The sequence below is a fragment of the Cetorhinus maximus genome, chromosome 10 (genome assembly GCF_964194155.1).
Source record: "Cetorhinus maximus chromosome 10, sCetMax3.hap1.1, whole genome shotgun sequence".
In the NCBI taxonomy this organism is placed as follows: Eukaryota; Metazoa; Chordata; class Chondrichthyes; order Lamniformes; family Cetorhinidae; genus Cetorhinus; species Cetorhinus maximus.
In genome coordinates, this window is record NC_135888.1 from 136283799 (window position 1) to 136306513 (window position 22715).

The 22715-nt window shown below is 41.4% G+C and overlaps 1 protein-coding gene across 1 annotated transcript in view; it reads right to left on the minus strand.

Annotated features, from left to right (window-relative positions):
* The window catches only part of diaph1 (diaphanous related formin 1), a 348897-nt gene that overhangs the window by 26168 nt on the left and 300014 nt on the right, over positions 1 to 22715 (minus strand). Inside the window, exon 27 of the mRNA XM_078551232.1 lies at positions 7031 to 7120. Coding sequence (XP_078407358.1) covers positions 7031 to 7120 — 90 coding nt within the window. The remainder of the gene's footprint in view (positions 1 to 7030; positions 7121 to 22715) is intronic.

Below are 22715 nucleotides of genomic sequence, written 5' to 3' on the forward strand. Positions count from 1 at the left end.
AATCAAGGTTATGCTGTCTAGACCTCCGTGCTGTCTGGATCCTTCTAGAGAAGTATGGTGATTGAGTTGGTGTAGGGTCATGTTTTAACTTTCATTTGGGTCTCATGTGTTGTTGCTGGCTGCTGTCCTATTGGGTCAATTCTGATTCAATTAGATCAGTCAAATAAACAACCAATCACATGTCAAAAAATATTTGGCAAAACAGCTGATATGAGTTCAGCATTACCTGTAATTTAATGCAAATTCAAGTTTATCCTTGGTATTTATATTGAATATTGTATCCCTATCCTTGCTGTCAATGTTGAATCACCATTCCTTCTCCACCCTCCCCACCACCCTCATCTCCATTTTCCTGAGCACTGGGTTGTCCAGCATTGTGTACTGCCCATTGCTGCCTCCTTCAAGGAGCCAGACAGGTGCGCACAGCCTGAAGCTACAAGAAACACCACAGAAAATCCACCAGCCCAAATAAAAGATTAAACATGTGCTTGTTATATGAAAGCAAAATACTGTGGATACTGGAAATCTGAAATAAAAACAAAAAATGCTGGAAAAACTCAGCAGGTTTTGCAGCACCTTTGGAGAGAGGAACAGAGTTAACGTTTTGAGTCTGCATTATGTCTTCAGTGCTTGTTATATGCTGTTCTAAGATCTTTGGGTCTTAACTCTGACAGTGAAGGATTAGATCTCTGATCTACGAGCTCACCATCTCAACTTTATTTACAGATGTGGAGGCAATGACCCAGGTAGAAAGTAGATCCCAAAAAGGTAACATAATGGGCCAACTATATGACACTGATTGGAATGTTTTTGCATGGAACCAAGATTTGCAGCTACAACCAAAATGAATTTAGGCAAATCAGCTTAAGGGGACAGGGCTTCACCTTCACACCAGACAAGAGATAACCAAAACCCTTGGAATTATATAAAACTCATTTGAACCCTTTAGTACTTAAGATACCTGATCATCTTTTTTTAGCACAAAATTTCAAACAGTGATTAATTGCTGGCATGAACCTGTGTGCATGAACAGAGAGCACTGATTTTTCTGGCCATAAATTGTTGCAAACCTAGCAGTAGAACTCAGCTCCACTTACCATGAATTGCTAAGTGCAGCGGTGCTCATAGTGACCAATATCTAGATGATGTCACTCTGTTGGAACAATTTTAATTAAAAAAAACCCCATCAGAATATGTATATTGTTAATTCCTCCTTTTCCTCTCAATCTTCACCCAAGAGGGTTCAGGGCCCTTGCTGATGGCCTTGCATCAAGGTAGAGTTTCACATCGCCATCAACCCCCTGCTACCTTGGTATCCATAACGCTTAAACTTAGATAATGATAGTCTACGGGGTGCTTCATTGGGAAAGGGGTTGGTGGGGGGTGGTACTATAGCCGAGACAGGCTCCAACCAATTGCTACACAAGTGCACTTTCCGGCTGGGTTCACTCAACAGAAATCAAGAGATGGAATGTGAGTTGATGTTTCCCCATCCTTAGCCCAAGTGCATAAGGTCCCAAACTGCTGCTCGAGTTTGGGTCAGCTATCTTAGGACAGGACAGGAATCAAACTGTGACCTTCTGCTTTCATTTTGGAACTCTCAGAATGACTTAAAGAGCCAGAGGATCATGGTCTAACAGGTGTTAAGTATGTAATGTTCCAGCGGCCTTTAAAAAACATCAACAAGCTTTGTTTAATTCTCCAGGCACAAACTTTTATAGACTTCAATTTGTGATTTAAAAGTTGAAGCAAAGTTGCCTGGATTCTTTACAAGCCTGTAATGGAAACATAATACAAAATAATTTGTCCGGTTGTATTTCACCCACATCACTTTCTTGTTTAAAAAAAGTCTGAATTACATGAAATTGCACATTTGAGGGCAGCAAACCATTTCTGCAGAATAGAAAATTAATTGAAAACAGGACTAGGAAGGCTCTCATATTGTTCAGCTAAGTGAACTAACTGGTACAGAAGTGAACTAACTATAAAGTAGGGAGTTCCAAGGTTCATCTGTGCTGAATTTAGCTGGCTGCGAATGGAGCCAGAACGGAGGCTAAAATTAGCTTGGGCACTTTTAGGTTGAAAGGGAAAAATAAATCACTTGAGATTCCTTCTCCTGATCACTATCTGTACTCGTTACTCGTTGATTGAGGGCAGGATAGGGAAAAGCTGAGACACCACACAATTAAATCACCTGTAAACTCATAGCACAATGCTATTTAGTTCAGGTGCGGAAAGTCTCCGGGTGCGTTGAACCCATAGTGCTGGGGAGTACGGGCGCGTTGAACCCATAGTGCTGGGGAGTACGGGCGCGTTGAACCCATAGTGCTGGGGAGTACGGGTGCGTTGAACCCATAGTGCTGGGGAGTACGGGCGCGTTGAACCCATAGTGCTGGGGAGTACGGGCGCGTTGAACCCATAGTGCTGGGGAGTACGGGTGCGTTGAACCCATAGTGCTGGGGAGTACGGGTGCGTTGAACTCATAGTGCTGGGGAGTACGGGCGCGTTGAACCCATAGTGCTGGGGAGTACGGGTGCGTTGAACCCATAGTGCTGGGGAGTACGGGTGCGTTGAACCCATAGTGCTGGGGAGTACGGGTGCGTTGAACCCATAGTGCTGGGGAGTACGGGTGCGTTGAACACATAGTGCTGGGGAGTACGGGTGCGTTGAACCCATAGTGCTGGGGAGTACGGGTGCGTTGAACCCATAGTGCTGGGGAGTACGGGTGCGTTGAACCCATAGTGCTGGGGAGTACGGGTGCGTTGAACCCATAATGCTGGGGAGTACGGGTGCGTTGAACCCATAGTACTGGGGAGTACGGGTGCGTTGGACCCATAATACTGGGGAGTACTGGGGAGCACAAATGAGTACTGAGTGAGGAGCTTGGTGCTGGGACCACAACTGCTTTTGATTTGTGTATGTCAGTTGGTTTCAGAAACTCAGTGCAAAGTAGTCAAATTTGCAGATGATGCCAAACTAGGACATGGAGGAGGCTGCTCAGAAACTGCAAAATGAGCTGGATAAAAGATGCAAGGAGGCAGAAAAATATGAAGCTTTATATAAAAAAAGGGTAAAGTACTGCACCTTGGAGTAAAAAGAAGCAACACATGTATTCTATCATGGATAGTGAAATAGCCAAGAATAAATTCGGAGGAGCTCCAGGCTATGGGTGGATTCTTCATAAATGAATATGAATGCAAAACAAACTGTAGCCCTTGCTATACAACAGGCACATTGCTGTCATTGAGATTTTGTTAAAGATCAATGGTAAGTATATGGCATTTTCATTCTACATAACACTTGCAAAAACATCCAGCAACATACCCCTTCCAAACTTGGGTAAGCCTGGAAAGAGTTTCCTGAGTGATATAACACCAGGGTGAAGTATAAGTGGTTGGAGAGCTGCCATTGATGATGGGAGTAGCTCGAGGAGATGAGTTATGAGTTTTGCATAAGGCCGTCAAGTAGCCTTGAAGCAAATGGCTTAAGTGCAGCATTTACCCAGCCATATTACATTGTCAGTGTTTGGCTAAGCTAGCCTACTGACAGGCTGATGCAGCTGATGCTCACCCGTTGCATATTCAAAAGCATAGCTCTATTATTTAATGTTATTAAAACATCAGTTGTTTCCTATAATGTTCCTAATTCAGCCAGGACTCACCCACGCACACAGCACTCTCAGAAAATCTGATTTAGATAACGGTTGCACAGCTGAATCTGAGATTGAAAACCTTTCATCTTATTCTCAATGCCAGGCAAATCCATCAGTATTATTTACTTAACTGTTCCCACGAAGAATTTCAAAGTCTTACTTGACATACCTTTAATAAAGCTTGCGCGTGATCCAGTTGCCTTTCCTGATTTTCAGTCCATTGTAACAACACAATAGCCCACTGAGCCAGCTGCCAGTCTGAGTGTCTAAAACACCTTTTTAACCCACCATTTTGTACTGATTCAGAAAAAGCTATATTAAGAAATAATAGGTGCACTGTCTTGCCAACATGAAAACAGAGTGAATGCATGAATATTAAGTCTGCTAATCTTTCAGCCTATTATCAATTTGGCAAATCAGGACATGTATAATCCAATCATGTTATTCAAGCATAATGCAACGTTTTCTCTATCTTCAAAATTGTTCTTCTCTTTTTTTTCTCAATTAAAGTGAGCATCAAGGAAAAGTGATTTTGCTGCATTGCTAAAGCTGCCTGGGCTGGTGGGTGGACCCTGTGAACTTACCAGTGCATCTCAGTGACCCTGTATTGCATGTTTCAGGTCATCACAGTATGTTACTGAGCCAGGTGGTACACATGGTCTTAGACTTCACTCCAAGTGTGTGCTGAGCTAGTCAATTTGACCAAGCATAGCTTCTGTCTACTAGTGATCCATATCATTAGAAAAAGTCAAGTGAAGGTTTTTTTAGTGTGGATTTGGGAAATTGAGCGCTCAAATATCACCATGGCAACTTGTGAAACTAAATGCAATAAATGTTATTCTATTGACTCCAGTAATTGTTATAAAAAAACCAATGGGTTCACGCTTCCTTTAATGCAGGGAACCTGCTATCCTGTTTCTAGTTCACACTATATGGTTGATTCTTATGTCCTCTGCAATGGCTTTTCATCTATGCCAACAATTGCTAAAAAGACCCACTACCATACTTTTTGTGCAACAGCTCCTTTCTCCTACATCACAAAAATAAACCGGATGGAAGTCAGCTGTGATACCCTTCCAGGGCTAAGCAGTCTCTTTATATAGTACTCACTTGGATGCAGTACCAAAGAGCTATCTTGTCCAGTTGAATCCTATCCAAATTATGAATGTTGTGTGTGCGTTTCCAGTTCTGACAAAAAGTCATTGACCTGGAATGTAGCAGCCTACTATAATTCTGCAGTTTACCTAAGAGCAAGAGTTAGAATTTGGGGATATCCAGAGTTATTATTTTGATGTATTGACTAGGAATTAAATAAAGGTATCACAGAAGCACACTTTCAAATCCAATTTCACAAGCACTGAAGAAGAGTCATACAGACTCGAAATGTTAACTTTGTTTCTCTCTCCATAGATGCTGCTGGACCTGCTGAGTTTTTCCAGCATTTTCTGCTTTTATTCCCAAGCAACTGGTTTTGTGCCGTGATTAAAACGACAAGTGTATGCGATGAAGGATGTGATCATCTTATCAATTTGAAACAGTTTAGGAAAAAAATTTGTATTAATATAATGCATTCCATAACCTCAGGATGTTACAAGCACTTTACAAGCAATGAAATGCTTTTTGAAATGTAGTCACCGTTGTAATGTAAGAAATGCAGCAGCCAATTTGGTAAAAAGGTTTCAAAGACAGCAAGGGGATAATGATCAGATCATCTGATTTAGTGAAGTTGATTAAGACTTAAATATTGGTCAGGGGACAACAAGGAACTCCCCTGCTGTAGATCGAATAGTGCCATGAGGTATTTTTGTCCTCGAGAAGGCAGGCATGGCTTCAGTTTAAATGTTGCATCCAAAAGGTGATCTCTCCAACATTGCAGTACTGGGTTGTGTGCTCAAGACTCTGAATGGACTTAAGCACACAACCTTTTGACTTCAAACCTACTGCTGAGTGAAGGCTGACACTTACGTTAGATATGTGCTCCTAAGATAAATACGGATAGAAAATATATAATTTCACAATGTGACTGCCTTGTTTCAGAGGCACTTATACTGCAGTTAGTCTAAGTGCTGTACTGCAACATGAATGAATTCAACATCTGTATTCATTCAAATAGTTACTGATCAAACTCAAGACAATGGACAGTCATTTGGAACCTCTAAAATAACTACAAAACTGTCAGCAGAAGTTTAAGACTGAAGTTGAGCTGAAAAGATGATATGGATTATACTGATATCTGTAACTTGTCGGTAAATAAACATATAATTAATTAATAGGAAACACAATTTCATTTATGCTATACTCAGATATGCAAAATATTGTGACATTCCTGAACTCCTGAAGATGAAAGATGAAGATGAAGATGAACAACTGAAGTTTAATAGAATTGATAGGGCAGAAAATGAGAAGTTTTTTCCTCTGGTATGGGAGACCCCAGGACAAAAAGTCATAACTTTAAAATTGGAGTTAGCCATTAAGGGGTGAAGTCAGGGAGTACTTTTTCACACAAAAGGTAGGGGAAATTGGAAAATCTCCCCCCAAATAGCTGTTGGGGCCGAGGCCAATTGAAGATTTCAAAACTAAAATTGGTAGATTTTTGTTAAGCAAGGGTATTAAGGGTTACGGAACCAAATTGGCCAAATGGAGTAAAGGTATAGGTCAGCCATGATCTAACAGAATGATGGAACAGGCTCAAGGGGCTGAGTGGCCTTCTTCAGTTCTTATGCTCCTACCATTACAAATTGAAAATAGAGCAAAATTGGATGGATCCCTAGATTCTAAACGCTTTCCTTTCCCAGCTATTGCAAATTGTTTCCGAAAAATGCAATTCCGAAAAATGCAATTTTCACTTGCCTTGTTCAGTGATCCAAGGTCCAAGTTCAGAATGAAACATGCTTTTCAAATATCCTACAGAAAACTCTCAAGAAAAGATATAAAAGCAAAGCAATGTGGATGCCAGGAAAAAAACAAGTGCTGGAAATATTCAGCAGGCCTTGCAGCATCTGTGGAGAGGGAAACAGAGTTAACGTTCCAGGTCAATGACTTTTTGTCAGAACTGGAAAAATACTGCCAGTCCTGCTGAGTACTTCCAGCATTTTCTGTTTTTAATCTCTGAAAAATTGCATTTATACATTGATAGTGTGTGTAGAAAAACAGTGCGTTACATTAGCAATGCAAAGGCCTGGAGGTCTTTCTTATCCTTTTGTCACAAGACTGCTGGAAAGTCACAGTTTGTCAGTAAAGTTCGACAAAACTTCACTGGCACTTCTTCAAACCAATCCTTTACAGTTTATTAATAATGGTTTACGTTCTTATAAGTGTGCAGAAACAGGTTTTAATTGTACATTAATATGCTGAAATTTGTTCGTGTTTAGTACTTACCAGCTTGCCGTGGACCTCTCTTTCTCCTGAAGGCAGCTCCTGACTGAAGGGCCTCCATTAGGCTGTCCATCACCCCTGTCGCATCACCCTCTGCATGGATCAAGGACAAGAAACAGAGATCAGATAAGAGTTAATCCAGGTAATACCATGAGACAAATCATCAGAAATCACAGCTGACTAAACTGATTCAGGAATAACGATGGTCCTAAGCTGAGCTGACCCTTTGGAATGACCAACATTACGATACAAGTACAACAACCTGTACTGATGTACAGAATGAGTTCATAAGTGCATAATTCCACATACATTTCCACAATATTTAACACAGAAAATGACAATGCCTTTCAGTATGTTATTTATACCCCAATCATCAATCTAAACATTTCAATACTTTCACCTGCCCTACCCAGTTTTCATATGCATGCATTCGTGCAAGTATGGACTCTTGCTGGAATTCGATGCCATAGATACCAGCATTACCTTTCATTATCTCACCCAACTGGCCTTTCTTAAAATGCCCACCCTGGCAGTGGACGCCCATCAACTGGTTGATTGGGGGATAGACAGCACCATAGCAGAGCTTGATCCAGTTATCACATGATATATACACCATTCCCATTTGTAATCACTGGGGAGCAAGCAGCTGTAGGAACCATGACAGATCTTCTTCCTTCTAAGGGCAACTGTAGTGTCTTATGTAAGATCAGATAGCTCAATTCAGGTAGGGAAATCAAACCTTTGGACCCTCCTGGTCTTTATGATGTCGTACTACTCAGGAGAGAGAGTATTGAAGAAAGATTTAATGCTTTCTCAGGCTCATTAGAACAATACTTCCTTTGACTAAAAAAATTCAAATTGAGATGTGCTGCAATATTCATGCACATTTCTCAAAGATTGTATCTAGAAACAAAACAGGAATAAAAGAGATTACTTGGTCTCCTGGAAAAATGTGAACTCCATGCAAAACAGTAGCGGATTATCTAGCCATTTGTACAGCTAGAACAATCCGCAGCATCACAGAACTCCTCCTTTCAGGTAAACTAAATCATCAGAAAATACAGGAAGAAAGCTCAACGAACAAATCCCATATGTTGCTTGGAATTCAGAACAAGTTCATAACCATTTGGAAGAAAAAGTTTAGTGCAATTTTGTCAGAGCTCACTTAGCCTTTTCTCTGTCAGGTGTTAATTGACTTCCAATGCATTTCTAGCAGTTAACATTTTCATTTTTTGATTTTTGCATCAAAAAATAACTAGCAAACTATTTCACCGCATTACAGTGGCACAGAAATTAATAGGGGCTGGTAAACTCTGCAATGAAACTTAACCTAATACTGCAAGAGTGTACCTTCACTAGCGAAGGTGAAAATTGTCTGTTCTCATTACATCCCAGTTATGTTCTCTCACTTTTCTACACTATCGCACACCGACTTCACATACACACAAAGGCCAAGTCAACCAGGCTGTGCTTCTGATGTGGAACCTTGTTGGATGTGGGCAAGGGTCCAGATAACAGCATTTGAGTCCTGATTCTAATAAAATTCTGATTCATTTAAAAAAGGGCTTGAGCGGATTTCCCAATGGCGAACTGGCTTTGCCGATAATGATTTTCCCCCTTCCATTCCTATATTTGAAGGTGACACTACCATTCCTACAACATGGTCCAAAAGTTCCAAAGGGTTAAGAGAAGGGTCTACTATGAATAAAGAAATGTACCATATGTCATTTACTTATTCAACTATCAAATTACAAACACATTTTTGACTGGGGTACAGAACAGGAATCTGAGACTGTCCTCCTCCACAAAGGATCACTCAACCAGACCTCAGAAGTGCCATCCATCTGACCAGTGCCTCCTTCACTACTTTGCAGGTGTCCTGAGAATAATGGCCAATTAAACTGTAATTACAAGGTGTTCCACAATTAAGCATTGTCCTTATAATCCAGAAATGTGCTGATTTTATCCAAGAGTCCCAAGGTAAAAGGCAAAAAAAACAAACTAAAGCAGCTGCCTTCTACTCCTCCAGGCTATTAAATTTCATTTTACCATTGCACAACTTCTGTTAGTTATGGCACATGTCCAATTTGAAGTAACGTCAATTTTGGAACACAGCTTAAGTTGATTCAAATGGATTTTACGAGAGAAACCATACTTAAAGTGTGCTCAAGAATAGCTTTTCTGGTTAGCTATTGCTGCCAAATGTGGATTTGAGACAAGAAAGGTGCCAGGCAATCAATTTTCTGTGCTGAATGAGCTGATCATGGTTACAAACAGTAGAGTTGCTGCAAATGGTCTCAATGCATGTGCATTAGGGAAGAAGGAAAACATTACCTAGGATTCTTACATTCGATCACTAATTCACAACTCTTGTAGGAGCAGACACATGCCCAACATCATTTGAGGCCAAAATCAATTCCCATGCGTGAATAACCGGTCAAACCTGAATGGTTAGGCTTATACGTCACCATCAACAGCTTCTCTTTCCATTCCTGCAGTTACCTCAGGTGTCCCCCAATAATCCATCCTTGGGTTCCTCCTAGTTCTCATCTACATGTTGCCCCTCGGTGACATCATCAGAAAACACAATGTCAGTTTCCACACATATGCTGACAACACCCAAGTTTACCTCACCATCATCTATTTTGAACCCTCCACCGTCTCTAAATTGCCAGGCTGCGCATCTAACATTCAGTACTGGACAAACAGAAATTTCCAATAATTAAATATTGAGAAGGCCGAAGCCATTGCCTTGTGTTGCTGCCATAAACTCTGCTCCCTTCACCACTGACTCCATCCTTCTCCCTGACAATTGTCTCTGGCTGAACCAGACTGTTCAAACCTTGGTGTCAAATATGACGCCGAGATAAGCTTTCAATCACGTAACCCTAAGGTAAAACTGCACATTTCCACCTCAGTAACTTTGCGTCTCTCCACCCCTTCCTGAACTAATATGATGCTAAAACTTTCATCCGTGCCTTTGTTATTCTAGACTATTTAGACTATTCTTATGTACTGCTGGCCAGCTTCCCACATACTATCGTCCATAAACTTGGTCACCCAAAACTCAGCTGCCCACGTCCTAACTCACACAAAATCCCATTCACCCATTACCACTCTACTCGCTGACCTACACTGGCTCCCAATTAAACAATGCCTCGATATCAAAATTGTCACCCTTGTTTTCATGTCTGTCTATAGATTTGTCCCGTCCTATCATTGTAATTTCGAGCCCTACAGCCCTCCAAGATATCTGCACTACTTCAATTCTGCCCTCGAGCACCCTGATTTCAATCACTTGACCGTTGATGGTCATGTCTTCAGCTGGCTGGGTCCCAAGACCTAAAATTCCCTCTCTAAACCTGTCTGCTTCACTTTGCCTTCAAGACACTCTAAAATTTTTTCCCTTTGACCAAGCATTTGATTGTCTGCCCTATTAATTATGTGACTCGATGTCATATTTTGTTTTATAATGCCTCCATGAAGTGCCTTTGGACATTTTATTATGTTAAGGCACTTTTATTCATTCATTCATGGGATATGGGCATTGCTGGCTACACCAGCATTTATTGCCCAACCTTAATTGTCCTTGAGGTGGTTGTGAGCTGCCTTCTTAAGCCACTGCAGTCCATGTGGTGTAGATACACCCACAGTGCTGCTTAGGAGGGAGTTCCAGGATTTTGACACAGTGACAGTGAAGGAATGGCAAAAGATTTCCAAGTCAGCATGGCGAGTGGCTTGGAGGGGAACTTCCAGGTGGTGGTGTTCCCATGCATCTGCTGCCCTTGTCCTTCTAGATAGTAGTGGTCGTGAGTTTGGAAGGTGCTGTCTAAGGAGCCTTGGAGAGTTCCTGCAGTGCATCTTGTAGATGGTACACACTGCTGACACTATGCGCCGGTGGTGGAGGGAGTGAATGTTTGTGGATAGGGTGCCAATCAAGCGGGCTGCTTTGTCCTGGATGGTGTCAAGCTTCTTGAGTGTTGTTGGAGCTACACTCATCCAGGAAAGTGGAGAGTATTCCATCATACTCCTGACTTGTGCCTTGTAGATGAGGGACAGGCTTTGGGGGGTCAAGAGGAGAGTTACTCATCACAGGACTCCGAGCCTCTGACCTGTTCTTGTAGCCACAGTATTTATATGGCTAGTCCAGTTCAGTTTCTGGTCAATGGTGACCCCCAGGATGTTGGCAGTGGTGCATTTAGCAATGGCAGTGCCATTGAATGTCAAGGGGTGATGGTTAGATTCTGTCTTGCTGGAGAGAGAATGTTGTTTTTAAACCTGAAGCAATAGCACCTGGTTGAGTACTTAGGGTACACACAAGAGGGTTTTAATCATCTGCTTTGTACTATCTGAAAGGGTGGTAGAATCAGATTCTACAGGGACTTTCAAAAATAAACTGGGTGTGTATTGAAGACGACCAGTTTGCAGGGTTATGGAGCAAAAGCTGTGGTGGAATCAACTGGATAGTTCTTTCAAGGAGCCAATACAGGTACGACAGGCCAAATGAGGGTCTATTGAGCTATAAGTTCTAAGGGTGACTATACCATGGCTATCATTTGCCAGTGCTTTCAAGAGGAGCAAATTAAGGGCCAAAAAAGTACTTTTCTATTAACACTTATTTTTCAATGTACTGTAGTGAGAAATCGCTAGCACTACATGTTGCACCCTTTCAATTTAACACTATCAAATGTGAACAGTGCTTCTCCTTTACACTTCTGGTTGCAGCCACAATAAGATCAAAGAAATTTCAGTTTTAGTTAAATGGAAGCCAAGCTCATTTCACTGTGGTTTTACCAATTTATGCACTACTCATTCCTTCTAGAGAACTAATGAGTCAATTATTCCCTAGAAGTGTTAAAAAAGCAAATATAATGTGACATTTAATTATAGTTCTGTCAGCTTCAGTCTTTCTTCACTGTAATTAACACCACCTCAAATTCAGCAGAAATGTCCTTGCACTTAATTCCTTCCAAAGCCAAAACTATCTGACAACAGCTGCTCTATATCTAAAATCCATGTGGCGTTCATGTACATAAAAGCTATTGCACAGATTCAAAATCTCTTGCTTAAAATTTGCAGCAACATTTTTTAAAATCTGAGTATTTGACATTGTGTTTTTGGTTTAAGCTCAAAAGAGTGGATTAAGGACTTACACTTTGAACTCCTTTCTAACCAATTAAAGCTACTCAGTAACAACTCAGCAATCTTCCTTTATTTTTTAAATAGAGATTTGCGAAAAGATGCAATAACTGCAGAGTGAGTTAGTCTCTGTAGTCACAGAAACTATATGTTTATGCACAATTATTAGATGGTAGACACAGGAGGTAAAATGGATGACTGCAGGTCTGCTTGTGTGTGATGCATGAACATTATAAAAATTAATATAATTACTTTGGTGTCAGGAATCTTTTCTCATGCAGATTATATCAGTAATTTGTTTTGAAAGCAGATAAATCCTGTGAATGTGAGTATGTCACGGGTATGTCAGACAAATTGTGGCTAGCTAGTTAATCAGCAAAAAATCCCAACAGCACACCTCTGATGAATCTGGTTGAGGGTTCCATATTCCCCTATACTTCATACGTGCAGAGCGAGTTGTTTTCCCTGTTGATGCAGGGAGCAGCCAAGCTTCTTTCACAGGCTCATGGAGACTGTTACTTAGCAACAGGCTTTAGCAGTGGAGTGCATTGGTCTCTGTACCAAGGGCAGCATTGTTAAAGGAGTAATGCCTGCAGCAAATACCCATTAGAATTAACTGTGCCCAACTTGGAGATGTCACAGTGAACCCTTTGATTAATCCACAGCAGGATTACATGATGGGTTGTGGCACAGTGTCAGGTTAAAGGGAAGCCTCATTTTTGCTTTTGCAATAGCAATTACTTCACAGTACAGCTCAACTTCTTCTCATCGCACACTTTCTTGAAGGTGTCAATCATTGGCTCTATGGAATCCCACTGCCAACTTGCCACTGTGATTATTATTTATGCGTGAGCCGAGAAGTTATCAGTCACAGCAAAGCACAATGTTGTCCGTGCCTGACATATGGACATTTTCCAGCTGTGGAAGTTCCCATTCCCTTTCACTGCGAAACTGAGGCTGACATTAACACACTTGCCATTTCACCCCTACTCCCATCAGCGCAGATGAAAAGACCACATTGGTCTACGTGTCTCAGTACAATACGGGAGAGCGCACTTAGCAACTGAGTAATTAAAGGGACAAAATTTTACAGTTAAATTATTCTGGGTTTAAAATAAAACTAAAAAGGGCCAGAATCTAATCAGTCCAGATTTAGTGGTTCCTTCTGGGAATTTTTCATTGTCATGACAGGGCAGATGCTAAGCTCAACGCCCATGTTGTGCATTTCTCCTCAATCACAAGAGCTTCCAAATCAAGTAATGAGAAACGTACACCCACCTTTCAGGTTTCTGTTTATCCAGGCTTTAGTTCATACTTATCCCCCAGGGCTATGCCCTACTTATCCAAGTGTAGAGAGCTGGGGTGAAAGTTGGCAGAGCCAGGACTGAGGACTTTTGCAGTGGCACTGTTAGAATTCAGTTAACTGGTGAGAGCCTATTTGTTTTTTTAATTGCTTTGCCATATTCTCAATATTGAAAGTGCTCCTGAGGCTTCTTCCTAAATCCTCCTATAATAATTCTGAACCTTTGTTTTAATATTTGCAGGCAATTCTTTACGATTTGTCTACCTAAGTGAATTAATTCCTTTACATCGTTAATTGTCTCCTCCATACTTTCTATTCTCCTGATTCTAGTGCTGTCTGCAAATTTAACAAGCCTGCTTCTGTGTTCAGGTTCTTTATGTAAGTGAGATACAACAGAGTCTAGGCAATGATCCCTGCGGTAGTTTTGTCAACACCATCCCCATCAGGCATTACATCTTTCACGAGTTCTCTGTGCATTCTATTTTTGCATCAACTTTTAACCTAGCCCAATATTCTGGCCTGCATATCCAGAATTTTAGTTTCATCAGTATTCTGTCCTTGGGACCTTGAGATAACCAAAATCATAGTGAGGCCTACTTCTTTTGCAAGGCCTTAAGTAAAGCTCCCCCACTAAATTCTGCAATGCGGGTTACAACAACAACTTGCATTTATATAGCAACTTTAACATAATAAATTGTCTTGAGGCACTCTTCGCAGCATTATCAAACAAAATTTGACCTTGAGCCACATAAGGGGATATTAGGCCAATGACCAAAGGAGGGAAGAGAGGAAAAGAGCCAGAGAGATTTAAGTTCGGAATTAGGAAGACACAGACACCAAAGCCAGAGTAAATAAAATTGGGAATGCTCATGAGACCATATTTGGCCAAGAGAAGAGGTCTGTGGAGCTGTAAGGCTGGAGATGATTACAGTGATAGTGATATAGGCTTTTTTCATATATGATATACACACACACAATACAGATAGAAATAGTCACTTATTAAGCAGTTGCTTTATAGATACTCCTCCAGCCTATTTCTTAAAATGGTTTCTTTCACTTTATCTGTCATTAATAGGTTAATAAACCTTTAGTTGCCTACTTAAGTTCTAAACTTCAGGTTAACAGTGTTTGCTTTTGCCCTGGGCAACTGAGTGCTCCTACTGAAAAAACAGCCTCGCTTTTTGGCTTCCAAACTTTTGTAATTGGCACCCTTCCAGATTTTTTTTTGTCTACTGGAAATTAAGAATTGGATGAACTGATTGCTGGAAATAGTTCTAATTTATGAAGCTAGCACACAGACACGGCACTTTCCTAGTAGGGCATTCACTCTATGTCCAGTACATTATTTATCTCTCTTCCAATTTTTTTAATGTAGTTGTACCACACAACATAAAAGACATGGCCTGACTTGCGTTGGCTTTAAATCCAGTGGTAAGGTGCCATCTCAATCAACTGAATTCACAGGATGGAAGTAGAAATAATAAATATCCTGTCAGTCCTATTTGGCAAAAGTAGCAGTCTTAGCCCAGACCCATCTCAGGATGCACATCATCAATCACAGAGGAATTTTTATGCTTTAAAAATGTCATACATTCCCAGGCATGTTCTTCAGATCCACGCATGGCAGATTGGAAAGGAGCCAAGACAGAAAGAAAAGTGTAAAGAAGTAGGTGAAGGAACTTGTATGAGACCTTAACTTGCAGAATCGCAGAAATTTTGAGATTCCCATTATCGGAAGGATATCAAAGCAAAAGGGACACATTGCAGATTCACAAGGATGTTATCAGGAATGAGGTTGCTACAGCCATGAAGGGTCACTTGCGATGTCATGACTTTTACACTAAAGCTGAGAAGAGTAAGGAGGGTTCTCTTAGTGCTCTTTAAGATTATGGAGTGTTATAAGCTAAATGGTTGTTTGATTCTTCACATTGGTTGGGAACCAGTATCAAGAGGTCAAGGTGATCACGAAACAAGTAACAATGAAGAGGTAAAAAAACTGCCACTAACCTTTGCTGAACGAGTCAATAATTTCCTTCAAAAGGGAATTAGATGGCTGTTTACCCCAGTGCCACCTCTCGCAATCTCTCCACTGTCCCTAAGTTATCAGTTGCTTGTCCAACATGTAGCAGAGGAGCAGAAATTTCCTCTGACTAAATGTTGGAAGCCATTGTCTTTGGTCCTTGCCACAAACACCTAGCCACTAATGCTTGGTAATGTCTGAGGATGAACCAGGCCATCTGCAAACTTAGTGTTGCATTTGATCCCTAGATGAACTTCCAAACGCATATCCATTCCATCACCAAGACCTCCCATTTCTACCTCATTAACATCAGTCAACTCCTGCACTGCCTCAGCACTTCAGAAATCATAAAACCTGATTCATGCCTTTGCTACCTCTAGGCTTGACTACTCCAATATGTCTGGACTTCAATCTTGCATTCTCCATAAACTTAAACTCATCCAAAATTCTGCTGCTTGTATCCTCACTCTCACTAAGTCCCATTCGCCCATCATTCCTGTGCTCGCTGACCTACATTGGCTCCCATAGAACCATAGAAAAGTTACAGCACAGAAAGAGGCCATTCAGCCCATCTTGTCCACGCCAGCCCAAGGACACCCAGGTGCCCTTTCTAATCCTACCTTTCTGCACCCAGCCCATAGCCCTACAGCTTACAACACTTTAGGTGCAGATCCAGGTACTTTTTAAAGAGTTTAAAGTTTCTGCTTCTACCACCAACTTGAGCAGCGAATTCCAGACACCCACTACCCTCTGCGTAAAAAAGTTCTTCCTCGTGTCCCCCCTACACCTTCTGCCGCTTATCTTGAATCTCTGTCCCCTGGTTCTAGAATTCTCCATCAAGGGAAACAATTTTATCCTGTCCACTATCTATTCCCCTCATAATTTTGTACACCTCAATCAAGTCACCTCTCAGCCGTTTTTGTTCTAAGGAAAATAACCCCAACCTATCCAATCTCTCCTCGTAGTTACACTTTTCTAACCCTGGCAACATTCTTGTAAACCTCCTCTGCACTCTCTCCAGAGTTATTGCGCCCTTCCTGTAATGTGGTGATCAGAACTGCACACAATACTCCAGTTGTGGCCTCACCAGTGTTTTATACAATTCCAACATTATATCCTTACTTTTATATTCTATACCTCTGCCAATGAAGGAGAGCATTCCATATGCCTTCTTTACAACCTTGTGTGGAGGTGTCAGCTGTGGCTCAGTTCATAGCACCCTCGCCTTTGAATCAGAGGGTTGTGGGTTCATGTCCCACTCCCGGAAACCAAGAACTGTGATTGTACTCAAAAGAGTTGCAATCTGTGACTGTTGATAACTCGAAAGAATTTTTTTACAACCTTGTGTACTTGAACTGCTGCCTATAGGGAAATGTGTACTTGTACGCCAAGATCTCTCACTTTATCTACCCTTCTTAGTATATTCCCATTTATTTTCTAATCCCTGTAACTGTTTGACCTCCCTAAATGTATGACCTCACACTTCTCTATGCTAAAATCCATCTGCCACTTTACCGCCCACTCCACCAACCCATCTATATAGTTTTGGAGATTATGACTATTCACTACTTGGCCAATCTTTATGTCATCTGCAAATTTCCCAATTGTGCCCCCCACGTTCACATCCAAATCGTTAATATATAACACAAACAGCAAGGGTCCCAACACCGAGCCCTGTGGAACACCACTTGGAACAACTTTCCATTCGCAAGGGTATCCATTGACCATTACCCTTTGTTTCCTGTTACAAAGCCAACCTTTTATCCAGTTTGTCACATTACCCTGAATCCCATGGGCTTTTACTTTCCTGACCAATCTGCCATGTGGGACCTTATCAAACACCTTGCTAAAATCCATGTACACAACATCCACTGCACTACCTTCATCAACCCTTCTTGTCATTTCCCCAAAGAATTCAATCAAATTTGTGAGGCAAGACCTTCCTTTAACAAATCCATGCTGAACATCCCTGACTAGTCCATGCCTTTCCACATGACAGTTAATCCTATCTCTCAGGATTGATTCTACTAATTTGCTCACCACCGACGTAAGACTAACTGGCCTATAATTGTTTGGCATTCCCTTTGATCCCTTTTTAAACAATGAAACTGCATTTGCATTTCTCCAGTCCTCCGGTGCCTCCCCTCTATCTAGTGAAAATTGGAAAATCATCCTCAGAGCATCTGCTATCTCCTCCCTGACTTCCTTCAGCAGCCTCGGAAACAATCCAACTGGCCCTGGTGACTTATCAGCTTTCAAGGATTTCAACCCTTCGAGTACTTCCTCTCTCTTTATGACTATTCTGTCCAATATCTCACAGTGTTCCTCCTGGACTACTATATCCACATCCTCCCTTTCCTTTGTAAACACGGAGACAAAATATTCATTCAAAACCCTTCCCACAGCCTCTGCATCTACACACAAGTTTCCATCTTCATCTCTGATAGGTTCTACTTTTTCCTTAACTAACCTTTTAGCATTAATGTATTGGTAAAACATCTTTGGGTTATCTTTAACTTTACTTGCTAATCTTTTTTCATGCCCTCTCTTTGGTTTTCTTATTTCCTTTTTTACTTCGTCCCTGCACTTTCTATATTCATCTAGGCTATCTTTGTGCCTATCGTACGCTTTCTTTTTCTGTTTGATCTTCCCCTGTACAACCAGGGAGGTCTAGATTTGGCAGTACCACTCTTACTTTTGTAGGGGACACTTTGTGCAATTAGGATCTCACTTTTTAGTGCTTTCCGCTAGTTTTCCACTGTTTTATCCTCCAGCAGTGGTGTCTAGTCCACCTCAGCCAAGTCCCTTCTCATTTTTGTAACGTTGAGCAACGTCTCATTTTCAAAATTCTCAGACTTGTTTTCAAAACCATCGATGGCCTTGCCTTTCCCTATCTCTATAGCCTTCTCCAGAATTACAAACCTCCACTAATTCTGGTCTTTTGAACATCAATGATTTTAATCACTCCACCACTGATGGCCATAGCTTCAGCTGTCTAGGGCCTTAGCTCCCTAAAACTCTCCACCTCCCTTTCCTTCGTTAAGGCACTCCTTAACACCTACCTCATTGGCCAAGGTTTTGTTAATCTGCCCTAATACCTCCATATATGGCTGGAATTTTGAAATTTATGCTCCAGTGAAGCACCTTGGGATGTTTTATTACATTAAAGGCATTATATTCTTGCAAGTTGTTTGAAAAGCACAAATATTCCAGAAAAAGAACTTGCATTTATTTTCATAACCCCAAAACGCTTTTACATATTTGCAGTGTAGTCACTGTCGTAACACAGGAAACATGACAGCAAATTTATGCACAGCAAGCTCCCTCAAACTGTACATGGTAATGACAAACTAATCTGCTTTAGCAATGTTGGTTGAAGAATAAATGTCAGTTAGGATGCCAGGAAGAACTCCAGTGCTACTCTATGAAGTTTGCCTTGGGAAGTTTTATGTCCATCAGAGGGGGCAGATGGGGCCTCAGTTTAATGTTTTACTTGAAGACAGTACCTCAGGCAGTACAGCACAGAAGTTTATGTGATTATGTGCATGTGATTAGATTATGTGCATGGATCACGGAAGTGGGACTTGAACGTAGAGCCTTCTGTTCTTAGAGGCCAGCTGTCCACTGAGCCATGGCTAGCACCTGAATTGGCATTTTCTACCAACAGACAGAGAATATGACACCATAACAACAGTAGCTCAACAATCAGCTTTATTGCTGAACAGTAGCCCTTTGAAAGATTCTGCAATTCTAGTGGTTGAAAGGTAAAACACTCGGGGCTCTGCATTCATAGCTGTAGATGTGTACAGGCTCGTGATCCTGACATGCAAAATATTTGACTTCTGACTGAGGTGACCCTTACGGTGATGACTGGCATATTTATATGACTGAACCCTCCCGGCTGAACAATTTAAATTGAAGTGGAAATATTAGAACTTCAGAGTCTCTGGAGTACTTCCGCTATACTGAAGGTCCCTTCAATGTATAGAGAGGTAGATTTCACCGCAGTACTCACCATACCTACAAGTTTTGGCCTATGGCTGTCTCACTGGTGAAAGAAAAATAGAAATTCCAGCATCACTCAAGAAGTCGCTCACAGCAGATGATGGGAAAGATTTTGTTAATCAAAATGAGCCAAAATGTCATTTCACTATGAAGACCAAAACCTGATTTTATGAAGTGCTATAATAGTGAGAAATTTTATGCATTTAACTTTACTGCTGGGAAATTTAACAGTTTATATTTTCAATATCAAGCCATCCCATGTCAACCCATCTGGTTCACTAATGTCCTTCAAGGAAAGGAATCTGCCATCCTTACCTGGTCTGGCTTACATGTGACTCCAGACCCACAGCAATGTGGTTGACTGTTAAATGCCCTCTGAAATGGCCTAACAAGCCACTCAGTTCTCAAGGGCAATTAGGGGTGGGCAATAAATGCTGGCCTAGTCGGCAACGCCCACATCCCATTAACGAATAAATAAAGTATCATCCTGAACCCCCAAAGTGCTTCGACTCTTAACACAGAATCAGAATGCTGTTTGTGAATCTTCACAGTTTAGGATTAGGTCTGCAGCTGTGAATCAGAAATATATTTTCCCCCAACTTTGTGCCTTGCTCTAGGCAAGCTCTGCTTGGCAACAACTCCGAACAGAGCACGGAATTTGGGGCATGTAGAAGCACAGATACGAACATGTACCTATGTGCATTTGTGTCATGTTGCCCTATGCTAAATCTTGAAAGAATGTAATGTTTAAAGAAAACTGAAAAGTCAGTTCTAAATTTGAATGCAAGTTAATGGAACACGGAGATCAGTTAAATGTCTTAAAAAACAATTTTTTGGGTTGAGTGATTAGATAAGAGATAAGGAGAGAGAGAAGAGGAAGGGGAGCGAGGAGGCCAGGAGAGGGGGAAGGGAGCGAGGAGGCCAGGAGAAGTGGAGCGAGGAGGCCAGGAGAAGGGGGTGGGGGAGAGAGAGAAGGAGAGCGAGGAGACCAGGATTGAGGGAAGGGGAGCGAGGAGGCCAGGTGAGAGAGAAGGGAAGCGAGGGGGGAGAGAGAGAGAGAGAGATAGAGAGAGAGAGAGAGAGAAGCAAGGAGAGAGGGAGGGGAGCTAGGAAGTGAGGAGTGAGGCAGGGAGCAAGGAAAGTGGGAGGGGAATGAAGAGGCAGGGTGAGAGGGAGGGGAGCGAGGAGAAGGGGAGGGGAGTGTGGAGGCAAGGAGTGAGTGAGGGGAGCAAGGTGGTAAAGAGAGAGAGAGGTAAGTCAGGAGGCGAGGGAAGCAAGTCGGTGAGGAGAGGGGGAAGAAAGCGAGGTGGTGGAGAGTGGGAAGTGAGGAGGCAAGGAGGTGGGGTGAAGCAAGGAGGAAATGAAGAGAAGGGAGGGGTGTGAGAAAGAGAGGAGGAAGAAAGGAAAGTGATGAGGCAAAGAGAGACAGAAGAGAGATGGTGAGAAAAGAGAAGTGGAGAAAGTAGAGGTAAACAGAGAAAAGGAAGAGAGCAGGAGCAAGGGGAGACAGGGAGGGAAGGGTAGGGAGAAAAAGGGATGGGTTAGAGCCATGGCAAAATAGAGAACTTCAGTCAAGGTCAAGAATGGAGAAGTGGGTTGGGGAGGGGAGGAAAAAAAGCCTCAATTTTGAAGAAATTTAAGAACTGCTTTCTGTTTGGAGGGCAGGAACCATGGACTTTTCAGGATGTGCCAATTTTGAAAAAAAATAACTGGCTAAAAATATTGGACTATTATCTAGAAAAGTATGTTTAAAGAGTGCCCCCCTCAGGATTCACTTTCAAGAAATGAATTTGAAGAGTTATATGTTGCTTTGTCTATTTTGTTTAGAATATTTATATTTCAAACATTAGTGACCTCACCAGAGAAACGGCGTGGAATTGCTGAATCATGCAATACAAGAAAGCTAATTCAACAAAGCCAGTTGATGCTGGGGCACAGTGATCTAATGACAGTATCTCTATTAATACAATTTCAGCCCACACTGCTAGAGCTCATTAGCTTCCTTAAAAGCAGTTCTGATGAGACCTATGATAGTTCAAACATAATTATTCAGAGACAAAATTCACATGCATGCACAATAAAAAGTAAAGATTTTAATGATCTTTTAACTGTTACTTACAAAGGGTTCTGCCTCAGTACAGGCACATCACACATCCATGTCAATGCCTGGAATGTGTGGGCAATTGTGAAAAGAATTGTGCATTTCATCAGAAGATTACTGCTGAATTTTGAAGCCAGTCAGTAATACCACAAATATTGTACCAAAATGATCTCTAGCACATTCATTGCTAATGCATAAATTTTTGCACAGTAATTATAAGGGCTCTGCAGTATTTGCAGTTAAAAAAAATCAGTAGAATAATTTATCATAGTGCCACGTAAATCTGACAGAAAGCACTTACTGCTTCAATCCACTTGCAGGATACCCACATATGTCAATACGGTGCTTGATGCTGTCTAGACAGTCTGCAGCACCAGTACGTATGGACTGTGTGTGGAAATAATCAATTTTATTAAGGATTTAGATTTGTCATGTAAAAAAAACGCCCTTGAAATTAGACTGAGTATTAAAAGGACTAACTGTTCGCCATTTTCTCTACAAATAGCAGCAGCTATTAAACCATCTGAATAATGACCCATTTCCTGCTGCATTCACGAAACTACTGCAGCTGTGATAAGAAAGCTAGTATGGATTGAATGCTTAGGGTATTAATGGAATCATGGCCGGCTGCCTTTAAAATAAATAGCAAGATTCTCACTGTTGCACAGTATTCAGAAGGACCTGACACTATTTTAAAATGTCCTTTCAACTCCTATGCAGGTGTAGGTGAGGGCAGCTTGTATGACTGCAATGTTTAAGACTTCTGGGAGAATCGACCTTGGTTTACACTCAGGATTCCCTCAAACTTGGCGGGGTCGGCTGGGGCACATGACATAGTTAACATTTTGAACAAAATATTTAGGTCACAGTTCAGTGCTCTCAATTGCTGATATGAGAGAGGAGCTGCTGCATATAATAAGGATGTCCACAGTCATTCACTAAATTTAAGTGTAAAGTCTCAATGAGAAAATGCTTAACTTAATATCGAACTACTGAATATTACAACTGAGAAACATGCCATTTAAGATTATTCTGTTCCACACCCTATATTTTCTTCATTTTCCATTAATTATGCAATTCTCTTTTCAACAAATTGATAGACTCTGCTTCACCAATGGGT